This window comes from Gymnoscopelus microlampas (assembly GCF_963454915.1).
Source record: "Gymnoscopelus microlampas genome assembly, chromosome: 12".
In the NCBI taxonomy this organism is placed as follows: Eukaryota; Metazoa; Chordata; class Actinopteri; order Myctophiformes; family Myctophidae; genus Gymnoscopelus; species Gymnoscopelus microlampas.
The window spans coordinates 47,178,737-47,203,189 of record NC_139949.1 but is presented as its reverse complement, the minus strand read 5'-3'; the positions used below and the strand labels follow the sequence as shown (position 1 = coordinate 47,203,189).

At 40.9% G+C, this 24,453-nt stretch overlaps 1 protein-coding gene across 3 annotated transcripts in view; it reads right to left on the bottom strand.

Annotated features, from left to right (window-relative positions):
- Positions 1-19,919, bottom strand: part of supt20 (SPT20 homolog, SAGA complex component) — a 31,550-nt gene extending 11,631 nt beyond the window's left edge. For 2 of the 3 annotated variants that reach the window (XM_084074818.1, XM_084074820.1), the window contains exons 1-20: positions 19,800-19,919; positions 17,620-17,719; positions 17,175-17,210; positions 16,494-16,619; positions 15,721-15,847; positions 14,711-14,814; positions 14,369-14,485; positions 13,908-13,961; positions 12,422-12,561; positions 10,932-11,091; positions 10,029-10,085; positions 9,024-9,098; positions 8,576-8,745; positions 7,356-7,388; positions 6,420-6,534; positions 5,667-5,772; positions 4,753-4,905; positions 2,536-2,857; positions 992-1,086; positions 273-328 (exon numbers count right to left, since the gene is read on the bottom strand). In XM_084074818.1, the coding sequence (XP_083930944.1) occupies positions 273-328; positions 992-1,086; positions 2,536-2,857; positions 4,753-4,905; positions 5,667-5,772; positions 6,420-6,534; positions 7,356-7,388; positions 8,576-8,745; positions 9,024-9,098; positions 10,029-10,085; positions 10,932-11,091; positions 12,422-12,561; positions 13,908-13,961; positions 14,369-14,485; positions 14,711-14,814; positions 15,721-15,847; positions 16,494-16,619; positions 17,175-17,210; positions 17,620-17,622 (2,049 nt within the window). In that variant the 5' untranslated portion in view covers positions 17,623-17,719; positions 19,800-19,919. The remainder of the gene's footprint in view (positions 1-272; positions 329-991; positions 1,087-2,535; positions 2,858-4,752; positions 4,906-5,666; positions 5,773-6,419; positions 6,535-7,355; positions 7,389-8,575; positions 8,746-9,023; positions 9,099-10,028; positions 10,086-10,931; positions 11,092-12,421; positions 12,562-13,907; positions 13,962-14,368; positions 14,486-14,710; positions 14,815-15,720; positions 15,848-16,493; positions 16,620-17,174; positions 17,211-17,619; positions 17,720-19,799) is intronic. The other variant, XM_084074819.1, reaches the window with a different exon arrangement.
- Positions 19,920-24,453: the final 4,534 nt, after the last annotated feature.

Sequence of the window (24,453 nt, the reverse complement as noted above, 5' to 3'; positions counted from 1 at the left end):
TCTTCACCAAAAGTAGCCAATCTGCTATTTTCTCTGTTGTTTTGTACTCTGTGGTTCTACTAATCAGGGCTCTAAAATGTCTGATCACTCTATCAAGCACTCATCATCAAGTCATCTCTGGCTGCTCGTGGCGAATGAGAACTTTAATCCATGCATTAATAACAATAAGAACACAGCCATTACAGCTATTACACATGAGGGGTACACGGGTACGGGAGCAGGACAATCTATGCTAGATTAACACCAAGCTAAGTGTGACAAGGGCATCATACCTGTAGCAGGTTGAGTGGTCTCAGCCCAGCACCGCTGTTCAGGCCAAACGGACTCCCTGTTTCATAAAAAAAATGCATTATTGAAACAGAACCAAGTCATACTTAACCAAATACTTTACCACATATTATTTGGTTAATACCAAATAATACTTAACCACTAGTGATGCCCCGCCCCGCCCCGCCCCGCCCCGCGACGGAACCCAACCCGCCTCAACCCGCCCCGCGAACCCATATATAAATCTATGGCTCAACCCGCCCCGCGACCCGCGATTTTTTTTTTATTCTGTAAAATCATGGTTAGGAATTAGGAATAAAGACAAAACAAGAGCATGTGATTTTTTTTTTTTTTTTTGCGTGTGAGAGCGGCTGACCCGCTCTCCCGCAGCCCGCATAATTGCCTCCGAAATTCTGACTTGACCCACCCGCGCCGCGGGTTGACCCGCGGGTCCCGCGGGTTACGGGTCAACCCGCGCATCACTATTAACCACCATCTACAAGCTTGTACATCTGCTATTTTTGAAAATGTTTGAAAAATAAAAAAATGTAAAAGGGACATTTTGAATATTTTAGACATTTCTAACACAAATCTTCTCTTCTGGGGGTTCCCGGCACAAACTCTTTTCAGATGGGGTTCCACGGCCAAAAATGTTGAAATGAAAATGTTTGAGAACCACTGCTAGAGAGATTTAATTAAGCCTAGCTGTGTGAGTGTGTCTTACCAGTTTGTGCTGTGGACTGCATGGTGGGCATCAGACCCCCAGATGGAAGGATTCCCAGCATCGGGTTAGAGCCAGTCATCAGTGTCTGAGAACTGCTACGCACACACACGCACACACACACACACACACACACACACACACACACACACACACACACACACACACACACACACACACACACACACACACACACACACACACACACACACACACACACACACACACACAGTGAGAAACACTGCTGGCTGGAGACCAGAGGTGAGGTCATACAACAATTATTTTACTAGTCTTCTTGGCAACAACTCGTGTAGCTCTATCGTCATTACAGCGATTGCCTAATACAGAAGTACCGCTCAAAAAAGGAATGCTGCATTCCAGATATTCTGGAAAGCAACAACAAGTTGTCAGAAAAGGTATTCGTTAACTGTATAATATAAATCAATATTTCCGTTACATTGCGGTAGACAAAAAAAAGTGTTTAATAGTGTTTATAGAAGTTGCCAAAATCATCTAAGCATACATAGCTTGCCACTTAGCAGAAATGGAAATAAAACATTTTAATGTAAAGATATTTTAAGATAATATATCCGTGAACGGAAATAACGAACAGATGACAGCTTCCTGTCTTCGGATTTCGGGAGGTTGTAGTTCCAGACTCTATATAGCAGTGGTTCTCAACCAGTGGTCCGGGGACCACCAGTGATCCTTGAGGGGGTTCCAGGTGGTCCTCAGCTAAATGATGGAGAGTTGGTAACCAAATGGACCCTTATAGATCTTTAACTCTTGGGAGTGTAAAATGAAACCAAATGGACCCTTATAGATCTTTAACTCTTGAGAGCGTAAAATGAAACCAAATGGACCCTTACGGGTCCATTTGGTTTCATTTTACGCTCTCAAGAGTTAAATTATTGCTAAAAACATCTGCATCACTTAATTAAAGAATTGTTATTTCGATGTTTGCCTGTTATCTGTCCTATGGTACCAACATCAATACAGTATGGAATTGTGTACAAAATCTTATCCAACGCAACGATAACTAAATATTCTAAGTCTTAGGTCTGAGAGGCTAAATCTCCGTGGCTCAAATGTCAAATAAATAATGGACTGTGATATGAAAAGGGTTGAAAACCACTGATATATTCGGAGATTGTGGAATAGTTGTCTGGCTACTAGTTGTCTGCAGTTTGCTGGGCTCATTCAAAACAGCCCTAAAAACTCATCCAAAAGAGGAGGTAGTACCAGTTTCCCGGTAGACAGACGACCCCCCTCCCCTTTTTTGTATATATATTTTTTTTTCATGCTTTTTTTGTACATAGTGGTATTTTTTCTCTGTATTTTTATGTTGATATTTGAACTGTTTGGCTGCTGCTATATATGTCTATGAAATGAATACCAAGGACCCCAACGCAAACAAGTCCGCAAGGACTTTTTTGGCCGGACCTTTTAGACAAAAAGTATTATAAATGTAACTGTGTCGTTTTACATTCCTTTTGCCTAATAAAAAAATTCAATCAATCAATCAACACAGTACAGGGTCCTCTCACCAGACAGAGCCCACCACGTTGATGAAGTTGAGCCCGGCGGGGTTGGCCATGACCTGCTGCGAGGACGCGGTGCCGGCGGTGGTCATGGAGGTGCCCATGGGGATGGTCATGACCGGCAGCGGCTGGCTCAGCGCCAGCTGCTGCTGGGTGAAGGGGGCGAGGAGGGGGGCGGGCTGCTGCTGCTGCTGCGACTGGGCCAGCAGCAGACCCGACGGGTCGCTGCTGGGAGGCGTGGGCGTGCCCACCAGGGCGTCGGCCGGGTGCGGGGTGGAGCAGGGAGTGTTGGTGGGCGTCGGGGTGGATGGCTTCGGGGTCCCCGATCCTGGCAAGGAGGAGGAGGAGGGAGACAAAAGAGAGGTTGAAGTGGCGTCACAGTCAGAGAGAGAGGTGATGCATTGTGGTTAGGCATGCAACGATTCACTCAACCCACGATACGATTCGAATCACAATACTAGGTTCACGATGAATGTTTTCACAATTTTTTAAACACAAAATTATTTTCCAGATAAATGACCGAAAAATCTTTTTTTAAATGATTTCTCTTACACAAATACAGTATTTTCTTCTCTTTTATTATTATTATTATTTTTTTTACAATACTGTGTTTTCTTTTATCCTCTTTTCAATACAGTAGCAATTTTACCAAATGACTGAAAACTCTTAATCAATTCTCTCACAAAGATCCTATATTTTCTTTTGCACATGTCTTTTCACATGTCAGTGACATCACTGACGAATCCTTGGTATCTTTATAACCAGCTTTGAACATAATGGCGTACTACTGTATGTCCGTGCTACTTCTGTGTTGCCTAACGGTGACATCACTGTCGAATCCCTGGTACCTTTATCCTAGCCTTTGCATTGCGATTCATTTTTTATTAAATCGATTTAAATTGTCACCCGTTTGAATCGATTTAAATCGATTCACGATAAATCGTTACATGCCTAGTTGTGGTACTTTAGAGATGATTGCAATGTTCACATCTGCCTCTTAACCCATTCAGACCGGGAAAGCATCTGTATCATTTTATATTTCTTTGGCTATTAAATAAAATAGATATACAAGCTCATAGCATGGCAACGAGTGCCGCGCTATGAGCTTGTAGATCTGCCATTTTTGAAAAATCTTGAAAAGCCAAAGAAATCTAAAATGACACGGATGCTTTGCCGGTCTTAATGGCTTAACACAACACACATTAGCTCAAAAACTGACACTTTCAGGTTGGCATCTAGTTACGTGAGGAGATGTTTTTTGGAATCGTTTCAAATGCCACGTATAAAGCGATGATGATTACCGTATGCACAGACCTATGTTTCTTCACAACACTCGTGTTTATTTTGTCTAAGAATCCATGCCTGTGCCACGATTTCAACACTCTGCGGTTTCTGCTGAAAATGCAAATGTGACAGCGTTCGTAAGTGAAGCCTTTGAGGCCACATGCAGACTGTCAGTTACAGTTCAGAATGGGTGATCTAACCAGCAGCTGCTTTTTGTTAAGATCTGTAATGATGGAATGGAGAAAGGAACCCCCCTTTGTAGTGATGCACTGAGAAGTGCAGTCAATATGGTCAATTTTCCAGACATTTTCCAAACCTTTTTTTTTTGGCTTTCCATTCTGCTTTTTCAGCCCTGGAAATGGTCATATATATTTTTCCCATTATTTTCCAGGCATTGTAGCCGTGAGCACCTTGGGCGCCTTGAAAAGACGTGATGCAAAAAAATCCAGATGAAAAACTCACGCTTACGACTGTGACTTTACTAGGTGTAGTACAAGAGATAAAACAGGTCCCCTCCTGTTTTAACAATATGTTTGTCGAAAATAGCTTATCTACAAGCTTTTAGTAGCCGATCTCCTATTCTGGGTTGAAATAGAACTAGAAAAGTGTGCTCCTGGGAGCACAGGTGTCCACCAGGCTGGCATTGGCCAGCCTTAGCCTGGCATTGGCCAGACTGATAACGTGGATTCACTCTCACGTTCCTCCCCGGTATCAGTCTGGACTTCGGCCCATAGGGAGCGGGTATGAGAAATCAGAAAATGATCCGGCCAATCAGTGACTGCGTTTCAACTGCTGTCCGTACAACAGTGAAAAGCATCAAAATCATTTTCCGATTGTGGGATTGACCAATCAGAATCAAGCATTCAACCAAGCCGCGTAATAATAACGATTATGGTCCCATCCCTAGATGGAACTGCGGTGTCATGTCGGTATACTCACTCTGCGTGGAGCCCATGGGGGACAGGGCAGCGGGGGACAGCAGGCCCACCTGACCCATCTCCAGGGAGTGCTTTCTGTTCAGTGACTGGCTTTTGGCTGGAGGTGGCGTAGGACACTTGAGAAGACCACTGGTCTGAGAGCTGTATGGGTTACCTGAGGACCACAGAGGAGGCATCAAATTAAACGCTTCAGTATCCTAGCATCTATCTTATTGCGGAAAACAATTGTGATATAAGAAGGTCTAGGGGTGAAACAATTAATGAATTGATCGACAGAAAATCTATCAAATTAGAGATGGTGGAGACTGTACGGGGACTCATAGTTACTGTTTTGGATTGATTTAGTACTTTATTAACAAGCTTATCAACAGTACAAGGAGTTAAACCATGTCCACTTGTATTTTCATTTTTTTATCCCACGGTTGCCAATTGTCTAAGCTGTAATCCTGGGCGTTACTGCCTCTCTGCCAGCCTGGGGAGAGCCCCGAACTGAGCTCATGCTTCCTTCAGTGCATGAGGAGTGAGCAGGTCGCTTCTTATCACCTGACAGGGGGGAGTTTCCCCGGTAGGACGTAGCGCGTGGAAGGAACACGTTATTCCAACCAGTTCCTTTCCCCTCCATCAGCCCCGGCTGACCAAGGGGAGGCAATATAGACTAGGATTACTGCATTTTGTGAGGGTACCTACCCAAGGGGACACGGGGAGAACATACAAACTCCACACAGAGTAGACCCTTTCGCCAACCCCACCTAGGGTATGGGTATTGATGACACGGAGGAGAGAACACGCCCACAGTGTCCCCGGCGGGAATCGAACCTACCGACTGCGCCACCGTGCCCCATATCCACTTGTATTTTGACGACACAAATGATTTTAGGTTAGTTTGCAAGGTGAAGGCTGTACGGGGTACGGTACCTGAGGAGCTGGTTCCTGATCCGGAAGACAGCTTGATGGGAGGAGGTCGATGCTTCACCCCCTTACCCAACGTAGACGTCTGGACCAGCGAAGAGAAGCCATCACCCTGCAACACCCCATTAAACATCCATTGTTATTGAGCTTCAGAAGCGATTTTAAAGCCCTGCATGGACAGGCCCCACAAGTAACGGATATGCTGGAGCCCTACAAGCCGGAGCGCAGCCTCAGACCCTCAGGTAAGGCTCTATTGGTCGTTCCTACGACACACCTTGCTACTCGGGGTGATCTGTCTTTTTTGGTCCGGGCCCCTTGGCTGAGGATCTGAGGCTAGCGCAATCAGTGCTTTCTTTTAAATCTCTTCTGAAAACAGCTGTATGTCAAGTGTATTTCTTAGGTCTATCAGCCTTTAAATGCTGTATATTGTTTATGCTGCTGATATTATGCTGTTTTTATTGCTTGTTTGTCTGCTGTTTTTAACATGTCTGCAAAGCACTTTGTAACATTGTTTAGAAGAGCGCTTTACAAATACAATTCATTATCATTGGTTCATTTAAATAGAAATGTTACTTTATTTATAGTACATTTCATGCGTTGAAATACAACGAGGGAGCACCAGTGTGAATATTCTGCAGATTGCAGAAATATTTGGTATGAATAATGCAAAACTACAGCTCATAAATAATCTAAGGAAAAAGGAGCCATATATAAATTGCAGCGTCATGCAGCGCAGCCCAGCGACGGTGAAATAATTACCTCGGTCTCCTTGCTTGGGGAGGGAGGAGCTTGTGCCACGCTGCCCGAGTTGTGAGACATCTTTACCTGGCATTTAACGTCTCTCTCATACACGCCTTTGTACTGGGTCAGAAAGCTGTGGAGGAGATTCTATTTTTAAAAAAACTAAACAAAATATCTGCATACCAACCTTTCATACAGAGAAAGTAGCTGGTACAGCAGGTACATCATTAAATGTTAATAATGCAATTGAAGGCCATTCATATATCCAAATATATTCCAGGCAAAATTCCTCCTGCTCACTCATCAATGTATCTTCTCTCTTAAACTTGCATTATTGAAAATACAATCTAAAGTCTCAAGCCACTATGCTATGGAAGACAATTGGGAAAATAATGTTTTTATATTTTCTGCACTTGCTGTGTGTGGAACACATCAATACGTCAATAGATTCACTGTAGTTTTTAAATGTTCAGTTTTACAATGTGTTGAATCCATGTTTTCTGTGTACAAATATTACATCAGATCATTTTAAGGTATAACTCAAAGCTACATTGTTTATGTTATTTTTGATTCGTTGTGTTGCTGCTATTCTAGGCCACGGTCTCCCTTGTTAAGAGAGACAAACCTGGATAAATAAAGGTTAAAAGTTATCTTTTTTTCTCCTCCTCTCCCCTGACTCCCACACCTGCAAAGCGTCTTTGAGTACTTAGAAAGGTTCAGTATAAATTCCAGATATTATTATTATTATTAAATTAAAAAAAAGATAATTCAATGATTTTCCCACAACAGAAAGATAGGAAATAGATGAAAGAATAAAGGGATGCCAGGTACAGATCTGGAGCTGGTCCTGAACTTTAGAGATCGTGATCATCTGACACGTTTGTTAACTGATTGAGTCATGATGACGCAACCTGAATGACATGAAAACAACCATATGCAACCATAGAGACTCACCGGTCTGCGTCTATCTTTGAGCCTATGAGGAATCTGTGGACACAACAAGAAACACAACAGATTTAATTGTCTGTATAGCTCAATATGAGAGTAAATGACTTGAATTAGAATGGAAGGGTGCAACCCCCATAGGGCATCGCAGTTCCCGCCCACTTCCTGGTTCCACTGCAAAATAGTCAATGCATTTTTCCCATTGACATTTCCAAAAATATTTACCGTTTATCAATTAATTTAAGCCTAGAATCAAGCTATCCAGGGTCCTGGTGAATCATGACCATAAAACGTTTAATTCTGTGAAAAAACTTTTTTGAAAACGGCAAAACAAAGGGTATTTATTAATTATAGTATATCATATAATTAAATATAAAATAAAATAAATCACAGAAAAAGATGTTTAATGGTCATGATTCACCAGGACCCTGGATGGCTTGATAGGCTTAAATTAATTGATATAAATATTTTTGGAAATGTCAATGGGAAAAATGCATTGAGTATTTTGCAGTGGAACCCGGAAGTGGCCGCAACTGCGATGCCCTATTGCATTAGGACATGAACAAATGCACGCATACACATCTATATGAATACACATGCAAAGTTAACATATTTTTCTTATTTCTTCCATATTGATCATCATAATCGTCCATCTGTTGGTTTGTAATATTGCTCTCCTCTATGATTACTTTATAGTCGACGCAAATTAAAGAGATTTCTTCACCTAAAACCTTTCACTGCAATAATCTCATTTTAAGTTTAACTTAAATTACACTGCTCCGAAGAGATGATTAACTTTTGTTGATAAAGTCAAAAGCTCAAGGACACAAATGTGGTGAATGTCAAAACTAAGTAAGTGATCATATCTCAGTTGAGGAATACATACAATAAATCACCAAATCAATCAACCAAGGTGTAGCATAGCAAGAGCGGACACACACGCACACAAGCGCGGTAGGGCCGTCCCCGACTTTTATATAAAAAGGTCGCCAAGTTTGGGGGGGGTGCGCATTTAAAGAGTAAATACTGGACTTTTTTAGGGTCCGTGCCCTTCATAACCTCGAAATGCTTCCAAACTTTTAACCTATTTTTTGAGACATGTTGTTTTTTTTATGGCTCGACTCAAGGAATGCGAGTCGACGTCAGGCTCCTTGCCCGACGCGTCGACTTTTAGGGGACAGCCATAACACACGGACACACAAACACACACACACGCACACAGTACTTACGGTGGGTGTATAAGCTTCAGATCCGTGCCGTCGTCCTCAGCTTTGGGTTCTTTGGCACAGTAGATCTTGCCGTAGACCAGCGGGTCGCCCATGGACTGGAAGATGGACACCTTGGTCTTCTGGGGCTGACCCCCCACCTCACACTCAAACGTGTAGTCATCCACCACCTCCTGTTATCAGCAACAGCCAAAACAACCAACACAGTGACACAATGGACCTTTTAAGACCCAACAATGTTGATATTTATCTCTCACAATAATTCATTTACGGGAGGAAAATAATCAATTTTAATTAACTAATGGCTTTTTTTCACACACACTACCTCCCTACTTCTTCTTTTTTACTACTGCTCTTCAAATGTATTTAAAGATTAACATGAATTTAACTTAACTTTCATGTCCAACATATTGCACTGTATATCTAATTTCATAAATACAGTTTGTTTTACCTCAGCAGGCCAGATGACAGTAGGCTGAGAGTCATCCAGTTGCACTGATCTCTCAACCACAGCATACTTCTCCACCTGCACACAACATACAGGGAAAGAATCCACACAGGACGTTATGCTTAGGATGGATTAGGCAGTGGGAGACCTAATTGGGCACATGATCAGTGATCACTTAGCTGCTTTCCAAAGCTGGCGCGACCACCCAGCGCCAGACAGTAAAAACCTTTAAGTCAGGGGTCTTCAACAGGGGGTCCGGGACCCCTAGGGGGTCCTCAGAGTTACTACAGGGGGTCCGCCAAATCTTTGTGTGATATGATTTTTTTTTTTACCTTAACCACTTGAACCCTAACATCCCTTTTCTGAGGAGAACTTTAGCCAAAAATAGCTGATCTACAAGCTCACAACGCCTCGCGCTGCGAGGCGTTGTGAGCTTGTAGATCAGCTATTTTTGGTGAAGAGGCTATAGGTGTAGAGGGAAAAAAAGAGCAGACCACGTAAACAAAAAACTTGAATCTGAAACACAATTCTATACGATATAGAGGGGGTCCCTGCTTCATCTCTCTCTCAGCTAGGGGGTCCTTGGCCTGAAAAGGTTGAAGACCCCTGCTTTAAGTCATTCACTTATTATTATAGGAAATTTGAATAATACAAGCTTAGAATAAGTCAATACTTTTCTAATAAAACCTAACAAAGAATGAGTCAATAATTCAACATGAATAATAAGGAAAGACAAATTCAGCCTATCTGGGGGAGAAACATGTCATGCATATCAAACAATAACGGTTAATAACAGTTGTTTTTGATCTCATTTGATAATTCCAATAGCCCAATCTGATCACCTGGTAGATCAAAAAGAGGTGGTTACCAGATCTACAAGCTGACAACAAGTCGCATAATGACACCTTGTGAGATGGCAGATCTGTTCTTTTTGGAAAGTACACCCCTTGTGTGATGGAGTATTTACGTTTTACCGAGTGCGTTGGCAGAGGGTATTAAGCGACTTACATCAATTTCCTTCGGTACACTGAGTTGGCAGTTGCTTTGTTTCCACGTGTCTACACCCTGAAAGAGAGAGAGAGAGATTCAAAGACAGTGAGACAAAGCATAGCATAGTGTGTGTGTGTAAAAATAGCCAGGCGGGTCAATAACACAGACTTCACAGTGACAGATGTAGCCAGGCTTTATATGGAGTTCTCCAATAGAACACTAACAGTAGACGCGTTGGAAAAGGAACAACCTGCACACTGCTGTTGTTGCCCACCAACTAGTATACTGATCATCAATAAGTAAAGGGGATGAATGTGAATGGTAAATATGGTATATGATGGTGTAACTATGAGACGATATCAAACAAAGATGTGCAGGAATGACCAAAATCAGATTAAAAATGTTTTTTCGTAAATGAATGCCCAAGTCCAGTGGTTTTCAACCTTTATCATGCCAAGGACCCCTAAATTGATTGAATACATTTGGCCGCGGACTCCCATCTGAAAATATTTTGTGCCAGGGACCTCCAGAAACGAAGATTTGAGTTAAAAATGTTCGCTATGCACACACTTTCAAGATTTTTCAAAAATAGCAGATCTACAAGCTCATAGCGCGGCACTCGGTGCCGCGCTATGAGCTTGTAAATCTGCTATTTTTGAATAGCCAAAGCTAAGTGGTTAAACATGATTGTGACGCTATGTTAACTAATTTTGCTGGGGACCCCTTGGTACTCCCTCAAGGACCACTGGTTGAAAACCACTGCCCTAGTCTGCCATCCTACATTGTCACACAAAAGTAGCAAAAAATAGCCGATCTACAAGCTCAATACACGTTGCATCGCTACACGTTTTTGAGCTTGTGGATCTGCTATTTTTGCATTTTTTTCAATTTTTGTTTGAAAATTGGTAATGTAGAACTGACATTTCCCGACTTGGAGATCTTCAGGTCGATGACCAGGGGAGCAGGCTTCCTCTCCTTCCTCCTCTGCAGGTAATCATAAAGGCGGAGCTGTGGAGGTGTTGGCAGGTGAGACAGCTCCTGTTGTCGGTTCAGAGACGCCCGGGAGTGCCTCTTAAAACACCTGCCCCACACACACACACACACACACACACACACACACACACACACACACACACACACACACACACACACACACACACACACACACACACACACACACACACACACACACACACACACACACACACACACACACACACACACACACACACACACACACACACACACGTACGTCAGGTCAAGAATGTATGTCTTATGTCAGTGGTTCTTAAACTTTTTCATGTCAAGGACCCCCAAAATTATATGTATTTGGCCGTGGACCCTTCATCTCAAAATATTTTGTTCCAGTGAACAAATCGGTGCCGCGCAATGAGCACTATATGCTTGTATATCTGCTATTTTTTATTTTTTTTAATCTGCTATATTTTGCATATTAACACATTTTGCTGGGGACCCCCTGGAACCCCCCCCCCCCCCCAAGGAGAACCAACATCTTATGAAATAGGTACAGTGGCACCCCAATCGTGTGTGAGAATATGTGAGAATTCCAACTTAAACTATTAAAAATAGGAAATAGAAAATGTAACAGCTATCTATCTAATTCATTAGACATAGACACACTTTTATCATTTCCTTAAATATGAATGACAAGTTTAGGTACACTTTATGAGTATGAGTTTATGAGTTTCTGTAGCATAAATACCTATTAGAGATGAGATATTTATTAATATTCATAAATCATGAGACATTAGAATCGTTATGATCGAAGTGTATTAATAAATATCTCGTCTCTAATAGCCATTAATGTTACACTTCTTAACCCATTAAGACCTGGAACTGTGTCATTTTTAGATTTGAGCTAAAAAGCATTATTTTACACTTTGGGCTATTCAAAAATAGCAGATATACAAGCTCATAGCGCGGCACCGAGTGCCGCGCTACGAGCTTGTAGATCTGCTATTCTTGAAAAATCGTGAAAAGGTGTGCAAATCTTTGAATATATATATTTTTAAAGCGAACATTTTTTACTCAAATCTTTGCTTCTGGGGGTCCCTGGAGCAACATATTTTGATGGGGGTCCGCGGCCAAATACTTATAATTTTGGGGGTTCTTGACATGAAAAAGATTGAGCACCACTGATATAGAAACAAAAGTTTTTCAGAAAACTGTTTTAGATTTAGGAGACATGTAGAATCGGCTTCAGGTCTCAATGGGTTAATGTTACACTTCTTAATTGGATACATGTATACACTACTATCATGTTGTTACCACCATTGCTTGAGCTGTATGACTGTGAAACAGCGAATGGCATCCATCCATCCATACCCAGCCCACGTTCCCCAGGCTAAATATAGAATGAGAACAGTTTTCTGCACTGTGATGAATAATACCGTTTCATGGAGCGAGTGTTCATCTTCTGTTTGTTGTAGAGCAGCCGGTTGGCCGTGCACGTGACGGAGATGGAAGGGTCCAGACACAGAGGCTCCGCCGTGGCCAGGATCAACTGACTCTCCAACTGCAGCTTATCGTCCTACGTATGAAACAGAGACAAACATTATTCAACTAAAAGGTAGTAGGATAGATATATATCGGACATTGACCGTTAAAGCGGGCGATATTTGCATTTTGTACCATATATCGGTACATATCGGTATCACTGACCAATGCCTAATTCAATGGTTCCCAAGCTGGGGGTCCCCAAATGATTTTGGGGGGTCCCCAACATACAGACACAGTATAAGTGTATACAGGGTATCTGCGCATTTCTAAAGTTACAATTTAAGGACTTTAAGAGACCCTTTTAATACCTCTGAAATGAAACAATACAAATAGGCAAAAAACAAACAATACTATAACAAATGGACAAACACGGCTGGTGTAGCGGTCCAGGCACCTAGGCTCGGTGTAGCCTTACAGCGTGTCGCGGGTTTGAGTCCCGATCCCGACGGCCTTTGCTGCATGTCACTCCCTATCTCTCTCCCCCCATTTCCTGTCAGCCTACTATCCTGTCAATAAAGGCATAAAAGCCCAAAAATAAATCTTTAAAAAAAATAAAATGGTGAAACATTGGCCAAATTGTCAAATATTACCTAAGAAAGAGGCACAACTTGTGAAAATCGAGTCAAACTAAATGTAATGCCTCAACTCGTACAATTCCAAGTGCTTGTCAGGGTGGGGGGTCCCCAGTTCAAATATGATTATTTTCGGGGGTCACAGCCTGAAAGGTTTGGGAACCCTTTGCCTAATATTTATACTCTGTTGCATGATGGCGTCGCACACAGAATTTTTTTGACTTACAATCTCTCAACGCAGCACGGATGTGTGCAACAAGGTATGAATTTGTTTCAAAATAGATAATTATGTACATTGTGGATAAAGAGGTAAAAGTAATTACCCGCTATAACTGAATTTATCTCCACGTGTATTTTGAAAGTATAAAGAAGAAGTTTTCAAGCACTACTGAAATGTAAATAGGGTTAACAATAAACATGCCTGCCTAGAATGAAACACACTTGCACAGACAGTGGAATCAGATGTCTTTTAGTTCACAGAGTTCATTAATTATGGATATCAGAATCTTTGTGGGAGAGATATCTTGTTTTCCAAAATATCATTATCTTGTTTTCCAAAATATCATAATCGTTATCAGCCTTGACAAAATCCATATTGGATGACCTCTAGGAACTTAAAACTGACTTCTGGACTGCTTCAAGCATTGTTGTACACAACTGGGACACATTATAATCTACTTCTGTTTATGGATAAATATTTTTGTTGATATCAAATCTACACCCTAATATGAGCACTGATTCAACTCAAGACCAGCCGTGAAAAGATTCTAGTGTTGTTTTTGTTTATAGTGCGCAGGCTGTTTACCTGTGTCCATTTGTGGTGGTCACTGGTCATCGAATGGACATCACAGATCAGCGTCTGGAAGGGATGAAAGACATATCAGTAAAGTTAGCTTGTTTAATCCCTTGTTTCTCAAAGTGGGGTCCTTGAAGGGGTTCCAGGGGGTCCCAAGCAAAATACACATCTGTTGATATAACATCTGTTTAACAACGTTAACCCTATTTTATATTTCTGCATTTTTTAAAATAGCTGATCTACAAGCTCACAATGTGACGCGATGCGACATGACATGTTGTGAGCTTGGAGATCTGCTATTTTTAAAAAACGTTTGAAACATTTATTTTCTGATATATGTCCCTGGCACAAAATATGTTCATATGGTGGTCTGTGGCCAAATACATATCAATCTTTCTGTGTGTTATATTTATTTATTTATTTGTTCTGTTGAATTGATGTTTATCAAACAGAGTGTGAGGGGGGGTTACCTGCATAGTGGGTCGTAGAAGGATGTGTCTGCTCTGGTAGGTGGGCATCTTAGTATTACCAGACTGCCTGTAGTCTCTCACCTCCACGATGACACAACCACAGTGGAAGATGTTCACCTGAAGACATGAGGAATAAGGAGGATTTACACCCAACACACATATACACAGGAAACAACATAACAACCTAATTGTCTGCGGTGACGGTGGTTGGGACAAACATGTATTTACCTAAAAAATCTATCTCTGTGAGTGAGTGAGTGAGTGAGTGAGTGAGTGAGTGAGTGAGTGAGTGAGTGAGTGAGTGAGTGAGTGAGAGAGAGAGTGAGAGAGAGTCAGTCTAACCTGTGACTTCTCCAGCAGGTCCACCAGTATGGGGGGTAGTTCCTCTGCATCCAGGTATTCCAGCAGTTCTCCTTCCTCGTACGGCAGACGGATGGTCTCAGAGTCTGTACATTCATTCACACAACACATACGGTTCACATAAATGTATGTTAAATAATCAACCATCACTCATACACGTACAAGCAGTGACATCACGGCCGCATATAAAAGATAATACTGGGTTTCATAGAAACAAAAAAAGAGCCATACTCCAAACCTTCTTTAAAAACCATTCAGACCGGGAAACCCTATACGTAACTAAACCTTTCAATCCGGGAATCCCTTTTGGGGTTGTTACTATATACTGTACATAGCAAAAAAAAATTGCTGTAATTTTTGAATAAATAGTTTTTCAGAAAAAAAAAGGATTTAGAAGGCGTTTTTAGAATCGGGTTAAAAGGAACTCTAGCAGCAAAGAAACTTTAGAAGCAGTGGGTGATGTGCAAATCTGCCACAATTATAATTAATATATTCATATTTTGAAAAATTCTCCTCTTCTTGATTTTATGTGTTTGTGTGTGCCTAGGCCTGTCACAATATTGCATAATGGTCTAATTGCAATTAGTTGAGATAATCGCAATTATTTCGCATAATCGTCATAATCGTTTCCATGTTGAAAAATGTTCATACATTTTTTAAATATAAAAAAATCTGAAATAGCAGAACTACAAGGTTACAAAGCATCACAAAGTGACGCTTTGTAAGCTTAGATCAGCTATTTTTTTTTATTATTAAATATGTCAGTAATAAGTTATTTGTCTTATCTGCCCTGTGCAACTTCTGATTACGAAGCCTAAAAGCCAAACAGAAATAAAAAATGTATTCATGTTTCAATGTCCGATGCCAAAAACACAATTAAACCGTTAATCGCAATTACTTGTGACAATTAACCGTCAACTAAAAATGTGTAATTGTACCAGCTAGCCCTATGTGTAAAACACAGGTAAATTATTGTCTCATTAGTCTCTTACCTGATCCATTCTTGCCTCTGAGCATCAGAGAGTAGCCTTCGTTCCCCGGGTACAGGTTGACCACCAGACAGGACACAGACTCCTGGGAGACCAGCTTCTCCAGTAGGTTCACATTTCTCCTCAGGTTCTTCAAGGAGAACAACAGGGACATAAAGTGAGACATAAAGGAGTAGCTCCTCACCAGAATGAGCACGATGAACCCTGAAACGCTGCTTGTACTGTATAACGTCCACCTACTGAAACTGAAATGCAACCGGTTTTGGAACAATTAAATAATAAGGCCCCAAAATCAATGGGATTCACTTTTTCGAAAACATTTCATCTTCTCACACAAACAAAAAAATCTGTAAATCAATTAGGTACAACTGTGTGTATAATACCTGATTATTCTTATTTTCTTGTAGATAAATATCCCATATGGGCTAATTTTCAATTAGTAAATAATAATAAATATGCAATGTTCAACACTACACCAAGTGTGCTTTCTACATGGATCTTACTCAAGCTACAATGAAGTTGTCAACTCTAGAGTGAGACTGAGCGGTGCACAACAGTTTATTCTTCATTTAATTATCTCAGCATAATCTACAGCTGTGGTTCGCAAACTTTTTAGCTCGAGACCCAACAGAGAAATTAGACCCGGGACCCAAACTAGTGAAAATAGCAAATCCACAAGCTCACAGTCACAACGCATCTCGCCGCGTTGCAGATTTGCTATTTTCACTGTTTGGGAAACAGTGATCTAGAGATACAGTAAGTATGATTATACACACCTTAAGTTCTGGCTCTTTCTCACATTCGTCTATATAAAGCTCATAGAGCTTCTGGTATAAACTCTTCTTCCCACCAGAAGAGGTTCTCCTTTTGGCCGGTCGCTGTCGAGCACTTTCTACAATGTACTGTTGGAAGAGAGAAGCATCACATCACATTTAATACAGTTTGCATAAAATGCTTCACAACTACAGCCCGACTGATGCCAGATATTTTGGTCCGATGCTGTCAGAGTCACAGAGCATCGATTACAGATGTTTTGACCGATATTTTGTCATAAAGGGAACATCCATAGCGCAACAGCCTTGAAACCAGTGTCAAACTAACAACCAATATGAGGTATTTTAAGCAGCAGACTAAAGCATGTCTATTATAAAAGGTCCCTCTATAGAAGGTCATTTGTCTAGGGAAAGATAGTGGAGCGCTTGTTTTTAAATATGTATATGTTACTGTCATTTGTTTTGTATTGTAATGTGTTTTAACGTATTAACTGTTGCTTGTGAAGAGGACCACAATGGAAATAAGTCTCAGGACTTTATTGTGTTTATCCTCGAACTGCTGTGGTTTTATTGCATCGGCAGATCGGCCTGATCGATATATAATCCATCTGGCCCTATTCAAAACTGAGAAGTGTGCTAAAATTCACGCACAATCACACCGATTTTACGTGAAGAAGGCCTTACCTCGGCACGATCCAATGCATATTCTAAAACTTGTTGCTGAAAAGGGGGAAGAAGAAAAAAACACATTACAACTATTTTCCACCCAGTGCCAAACTGGCAGTGAATATGTCAAGCACTGAAGGCTTTTGGTCTAGGTTTAGGTACTTGATATCGTCTCTGTCGGGTGGAAACCTCATATGTCACAAAACTGTTACTTTTCAGAAATTAAAAGATTAGCAAAAATAGCAGATCAACAAGCTCGAAACGTGCTACGTTTGGAGCGAGTGGATCTGCTATGTTTTATACTTTTGTGTGACGCTGTAGTATTATCAAGTGGGGCGTTAATTGTCAGGGGAAAAAAGACAAAAAGTCAAAATATGGAGATAAGAGGTTTCTGTCCGACAACAACGATATGGCAATTATTGAGGGCTTTGGTCTAGGGTTTAGGTACTTGATATTTGCTTACCATTGTGGTCCACCACCAGATGCAAGGTCAGTGACAGTAGACGATCCTGTCTGTTCCGCCAGCCTCACACCGTCACCTTCCCAAAGCCACCATTCACACCCTGTGTACGACAAGGTAACGCAGGAAGAATATGTTAGACGTGACCCAGAACACGGTGATAAATAAACACACTTTGCATAGTTCGCAAGTTCTAAGGATGTCATAGCCAATTGGCCAGAGAGATGACTTGTTTTCCAGTTCCCTCCTTCTCCCACCTAGGCTGAGGTGAAAGACAGAGGTGGTGCTACTAAGGCTGGAGGGGTTCACTGGGGGAGGTGTAAGGTGTTAATTTGCAATATGACACTGGTTCCCGATGTCGGGTCTGGGGACCACCAGGAGTTCACTCCAAACGTACCCCTACAAATCATGGGCCCTTAATGGTCCATTTGGTTGCATTGTCTTAACTGTTAGGGTCCATCCATAAACAACAACAAGGCTTGCACACTAACAAATTAACACTGAGGCTCGACTTTGGATGAAAAAAAATGTCTTTTACTTATAAAAGTGCAAAAGGTGACATGGTGCAATGAAGTGACACAGAGAGTGGACGTTTCGGTCCTCAGACCATCATCAACACTGTTAGGGTTAAATCATCTCTGAGGATTTAACAGGGGTATATTGGTGTCCCAGATATAAAACACTGGGTCCCCTGAAATAAATGATATAAAGTTGAAGAACCAGTGCAATATGAGTTGGGAGGGAGAGTTACCAGCAGCACCACCACAGAGGTGGCAGCACCACACAGCAACTTGTTTTCCTTTGTAAACAAAGCCATAAACTCATTGAAGGCACGTCTGTCCAAAACCAAAACATGACCCCCACCCCCCCTATGACACAGCTATGACCCTGGGTTGTTGTCTCTTCCAAAGAGACAACCTTCATACTACAAGAAGATCCTGTATCACAGGCATAATGCCATGCATACACTCAGACAGCTAACTTAAGCTTAAGTTAACCACTTTAACTGTTTATTTAGTGGATATTTGATGAGTTTGGATAAGGTGAATAGTGTGATATAACAACAGCAGCAGTGAAAGCAAAAGCCAGGCACATCAGAAGAGGCTAAAACAGCAACAAGCTCGTTCTTCATGGAGGAGGAGGTGGCCTAGAATAAACACACCAAGGATGCGTCCGTGAGGTCACTAACAACCAGGAAGTCTGTGTGTAGACTAGTGTCACAGGGAACAAGACATTTGGAGGGAGAACTATTATATAACTAATATATACATTTTAGAATAAATACATTTAAAAAGACACTTCTTCTCTTCCACATTTTCCTAATATTTGTTATTTTAACATCCTGAATCAAAACCAAACAATTACAATCACTTGTTTACTCGCATATACAAGATGCAACAATAATGCATCTCGAAAATATTAAGCAGTGGTGGAAAGTAAATAAGTACATTTACTCAAGTACTGTACAATTTTTACTTGACTTGAGTATTTCCACATTCCAATATCTCGGATCCTATTGTACTTTTACTCCACTACATGTATTTGAAAACTTTAGTAAGTAGTTACTTTGTAGATTTTGATTATTATTACAAAACATACATTAACCACTTCAGCCTTATATACATTTTGGCCATTTGAAAATAGCAGATCTGCAAGCTCACAATGCGTCGGATGCGACACATTGTGAGCTTATAGATCTGCTATTTTCAAAAAGATTTTTATACATTTGAAAAACTTGTGAAATAGGACATTCTGCATAATGAGTATACTTTCTACTTTTGATACTTTAAGTACATCTTGATACCAATACTTTTGAACTTTAACTCAAGTCAATTTAGAATTCTTGACTTTTACTTGTAACAGAGTATTTCTACACTGCAGTGCTTATTGATACTTTTACTTAAAACGTAAAACATGCGAGTACTTTTCCCCACAACTGGTTATAAGCAGCCTCTGACAGATGTTCAAACGTATTCGTGACGTCGCTGTCGTGCCCTTCGCATCATCGTCCTATATGTGGGGCTAACGCGGCTAACTTTAGCATGCTAGCCTGTTCCTGTTAGAGCGACCATAGCCTGCAAGTTAGTGTGTGTTAGCCTGGTGGCTAAACGCTAACCAAAACCATCCTATCCGCGCGGCCGCCGGGAGCGACGCCGCTCCCAGCGGCCGCTGCAGGGCCTCACCTGGTCGGGTTGCATAGCAGGTGGAAGGAGGAAGCCTCCGAGTAGAGCCTGGACTTCAGTGTGTTGGTTCATTGAGATGAAACTACGGGGCAGCGGCCATCTTCTATTCCAGTGTGACAACAACAGCCTGACTTCCGGTTCGGTCACACGGCGGGCGACGTCGTCGCGTCGCGAGCGGCAGTGAGTGAGTGAGTGAGTGAGTGGGCGGAGTCTAAAGGCCAGTCCACACCAATGCAACTCTTTGCAAATTACTTGCAACCATTATCCCCAACGGCAGGACTGCACAGTGCTGGAAAGTAGCTACTATATTTACTCAAGTATTGTACTTAAGTACACTTTTGAGGTATATTTTACTTTACTGGAGTATTTCCAATTTTAAATACTTTTACTTTTACTCCAGTACAACTCAGAGGCCAATATTGTACTTTTACTCCACTACAATCATTTGAAAACTATTATAAAACATTTTATACCTAGGCTTTTTGAAAATAGCTGATCTGCAAGCTCACAACTTAACTTTACTTAAAACATTTGAATATTTTTTCCACCACTGCAAGGAGTTGCATTGGTGTGTGGACTGGCCTTAAAAGGATCTCTGGCTAATAAGCCAAATATGCCTTACTGTAACCTTAGGAAGTATTAAGTTGTTTTTTATTTTCACATACATTACATAAATCTCATAGGGCTAGACCACACATGGACAAATTACATCATCAACTTGCGACGGGCATTGCCCCAATTGAGTGAAAGATGAACTATATCCAAAATATTTAAGGTTGTTTTTGTAAAATGTTTTTCATTTTACATTTTAGTTATAGAGGTCAGGACACTTTTAATGTATTAAGGCATATTTGGCTTATTAGCCAGGGATCCTTTTAAAACTGTTTTGTAAGTTGGTGCGGTCTGGCCCTCAGAAAAGCACCGTTATTACTTCGTCGTACGACGGACAGTCGCACGGGCGAAGAAAATATAGCTTAAGAACATTGTTTCCCAAACAGTATTTCATAAATAACATAAAAATATCGAATCATTTCCATAAATACATGTACAAAAAAAATGTTGTGAGCTTGTAGATCTGCTATTTTCACTAGTTTGGGTCCCGTGCAATCGTGTAATTTCTCTTTTGGGTCTTGAGCTAAAACATTTGGGAATCACTGGCTTAGTACATGTTCAGCTGTCTATGTTTGGGCAGAAACTGTGATTTTTTTAAAGAATTTGGGCTATTAGGCCCATTGCAAGTTGCTGTGCTCTGTCCTTTACCCTGAGCCATCCCACCCGATAGCAACATGAGCAGGGGTTAAATGAGTTGTAGGTGTGAGGCCAAGCAGTAGCCTGACCAGTTTGTTTTGGGATGGCTAAATTATAAACACACCTAAAACCTTTGATAGTAACTGACTACCTGCAGTGGTGTAAAGTAACTGTTGTGATTTCGGGTTGACTAACATATGGTCCCTAGAAGTCTCCATCTATAAGAGTGGTGGTGAGTGAATGTTTCTCTTGAGTCACACGTGCGTAGAACCAGTTGACACCAGGCAGTATCACATGACAAGCTCTCAAGTTTAATACACACATAGAGCATATATATAGTATTGCACAGTGGATGACGTGATCGGAAGATATGGAACAAGGACAAGAACAGAATGGATAGGAACAGAACATAAATCTTGTATCATTGTGCACAGACGTCAGTTTCTCTGATAAAGTAGTTGATGGTCATCGTATCACGGATAACAATATCTTACGTAGATGCACATGCATGCTGAGTCAAGCAGATGATCGACCAAACAATCACAAACTGGAAACTTTCCACTGTGGTGATCTCTTAGTTCTCCAGGAACGAGATGAGAAAATTCATGTCAAAGACCCCCAAAACTATGTATTTGGCTAAATTTGGCTAAAAAATAGCAAATGTACAAGCCTGCAGCGTAAAGTGACGCGCCGTGAGCTTGTAGATCTGCTGTTTATGAACAGCCAACATAAGTTGATAAAGTGGTTAAAATAATTGTGACGCTATATTAACTAATTTAGGTGGGGACCCCTTGGTAGTTGGTACAGAGTTAGTTAATGTTTTTGCAGCTTAGTTGCCCTCAAAATAGCCCATGTTGACCCGTTACGGTAAAAAATATATATATATATTTTGTGATCAATATCATATATTTATTACTCTCAGACAGTTCTCTGAACTTTGATCTCTCGCCAAACAAATTCTATATTAACTCTTCCTGAAACGGCAGATGTTGAGTTTGTACAAAAATAATCTCACCCACTCTTTAACATCTGTAATCATGTGATGTGACACTAAAGTCTTCTGATTCCTGCCTCCAGACCAAATTTACTGGTTTAATCTGGAGATATCTCACCTATAATAACATATTTATTACTCACAGACAATTCTCTGAACTTTGATCTCTCGCCAAAAAATATTAATAGTAGGCCTGTCTGTTCACCAGTTCAATGGAATCCACTTCACAATGACCTATAGGTACTCTACCTCTGATATTTTTTTTTGTTTGAATTCACTGGTTTAATCTGGAGATATTTCACTTCAAACTCACATATAATATCATATATGTATTACTCACAGACTGCTCTCTGAACTTTGATCTCTCGCCAAAATATAGTGTCTGTTCACCAGTTCAATGGAATCCACTTCACAATGACCTACCTTTTTGTACTATATTCTTTTTGATCAACAAATCTCTCACTTTGAACTGCTTGAATTCTGCACATTAATCGTGTTCATAATGAAGATGACAGACCTAAGTGTCCCTGCCTGTTGCATCGTGTAAAAGGCTTTATTTGACCATGTAAACTCAACCATGTTATCTCACCATTGTCCACTAGGGGGCAGAGGCGTATTGCAAAATCAACACCGACAGTTAAACAGCCCAACAGCTCTGGTGTGCTTTGTCAGAATGAATTGTGACAAACCACAGTTCATCAGTTGAATTAAAACGTGCATTAAGAAGATGAGAATAATGTTGCCCAATATCACTTCAGGACAGGGGCGTCAAACTGGTTTTATTTGAATGAGGGGAGGAAAAAAAAGAGGTTTAGGATGACATTTGTAATGTATTGCAAAGGATTAGATGCAACTTTATTGTCACATCACAGGTTTACTGGTGTAAAACAAAAGTGGGAGAAATTAGTTTTCATGCAAGCTCCATCATTTTTGTTATTTCCAGAAGGAGGAAGAAAAAAGAAGAGGGGATAGGGAGCAAGGAAAAAACAAAAATATATTATATCCACAAATATCCATCTGGTACAGCATGTACATATATGAGAAACCTGGAGAATAAATTACCTGGAGCTACACAGCCATTGTCTCTTCATATTTCCATAAAAGGGACTATGTTAGCCTCTATAGCAGAGTGAATAAGGTGTCATTTGTGTGCGTGTGTGCGTCCGTAAATGGTCCATCCGTCTGTCCAGAATGTCTGAACACACATACACACACACATGCATGCACGCACTCTCACACACTGAGGTCTATTTTCTCCTGAGACTATGCTGGCATGGTCTACTACCTTTTCACATTTTGATTGAATACTTAATTAGTCAGAAATGTAAACGTTCACCTGATGTGAACTGCATGAGACAGTGTAAGTAAGTATGCCTCCTGGTACTTGAACATGCTGTGAAGAAAAACATTATGTGACATTGTTACATGCAATAATTAAAGAGTTTTCTGTTGATACCGTAATCGTAATGCATTTATTTATCTTTTAAAGCAAATATATTTAACTCAAATCTTTGCTTCTAAATGTCCCTGGCACAAAACATTTTCAGATGGGGGATCCGCGGCCAAACATATATCAATTTGGGGGTCTTTGACATGAAAAAGTTGGATGTATACTGTTGTTCATTGCTCTTAGCTGTATCATAGAGTACTTATTGTCCTCTGTATCTGTACTCTAACTGCTGTGCTGCCTCATGGTAACTTAATTTCCCTGGGATCAATAAAGGTCTATCTATCCGTCCGTCCGTCCGTCCGTCCGTCCGTCCGTCCGTTCGTCCATCCGTCTGTCGCATAATGAATTTCTGCCACCCAATGCTGCTATGGCAAACAGTTGCATTTATTAATAAACTGTGTAGCATGAATTAAGCACAAGTCTACTCAAATTTACATTTCTTGGTATAACCGCCGTTCCATACTGCAAAACATAATATGCATGCATGTTCCATAGTTGGCAGCTTTACACCCCAATATTGCAACACCTAATCTAAAAACACATTATCAACGCATAATATGACTATGCCTTTGCCTTGTACAGTTGATGCATGCTGCAAATTGTCCCTACAATGTCACATCACACAGCCCTGAGTAGGCCACCCGGCCTGGCGGAGATAATGTGTTGCCCTTTCTCATTTAGATGTATTTTTGCTTGACCACACATGCTAAGAATGTTATTTCCGTAGAGAGTTGTTTAGACAGATGCATATGTTGATGTTTACCAGGTATCTTAGTTACTTTAGACAGATGCTAGGGTGATGTTTACCTGGTATCCTAGTGTCTTTGAAGTACTACATTGTTTTCTTTGGACTCCATTTATGTGACCATGTGCACCCTGTCGTCTGTTGACTGGGGTTCATGCCATTTACACTGGTCCATTACACTCTGTAAGTCACTCTGGATAAGTCTACTCAATGCCCC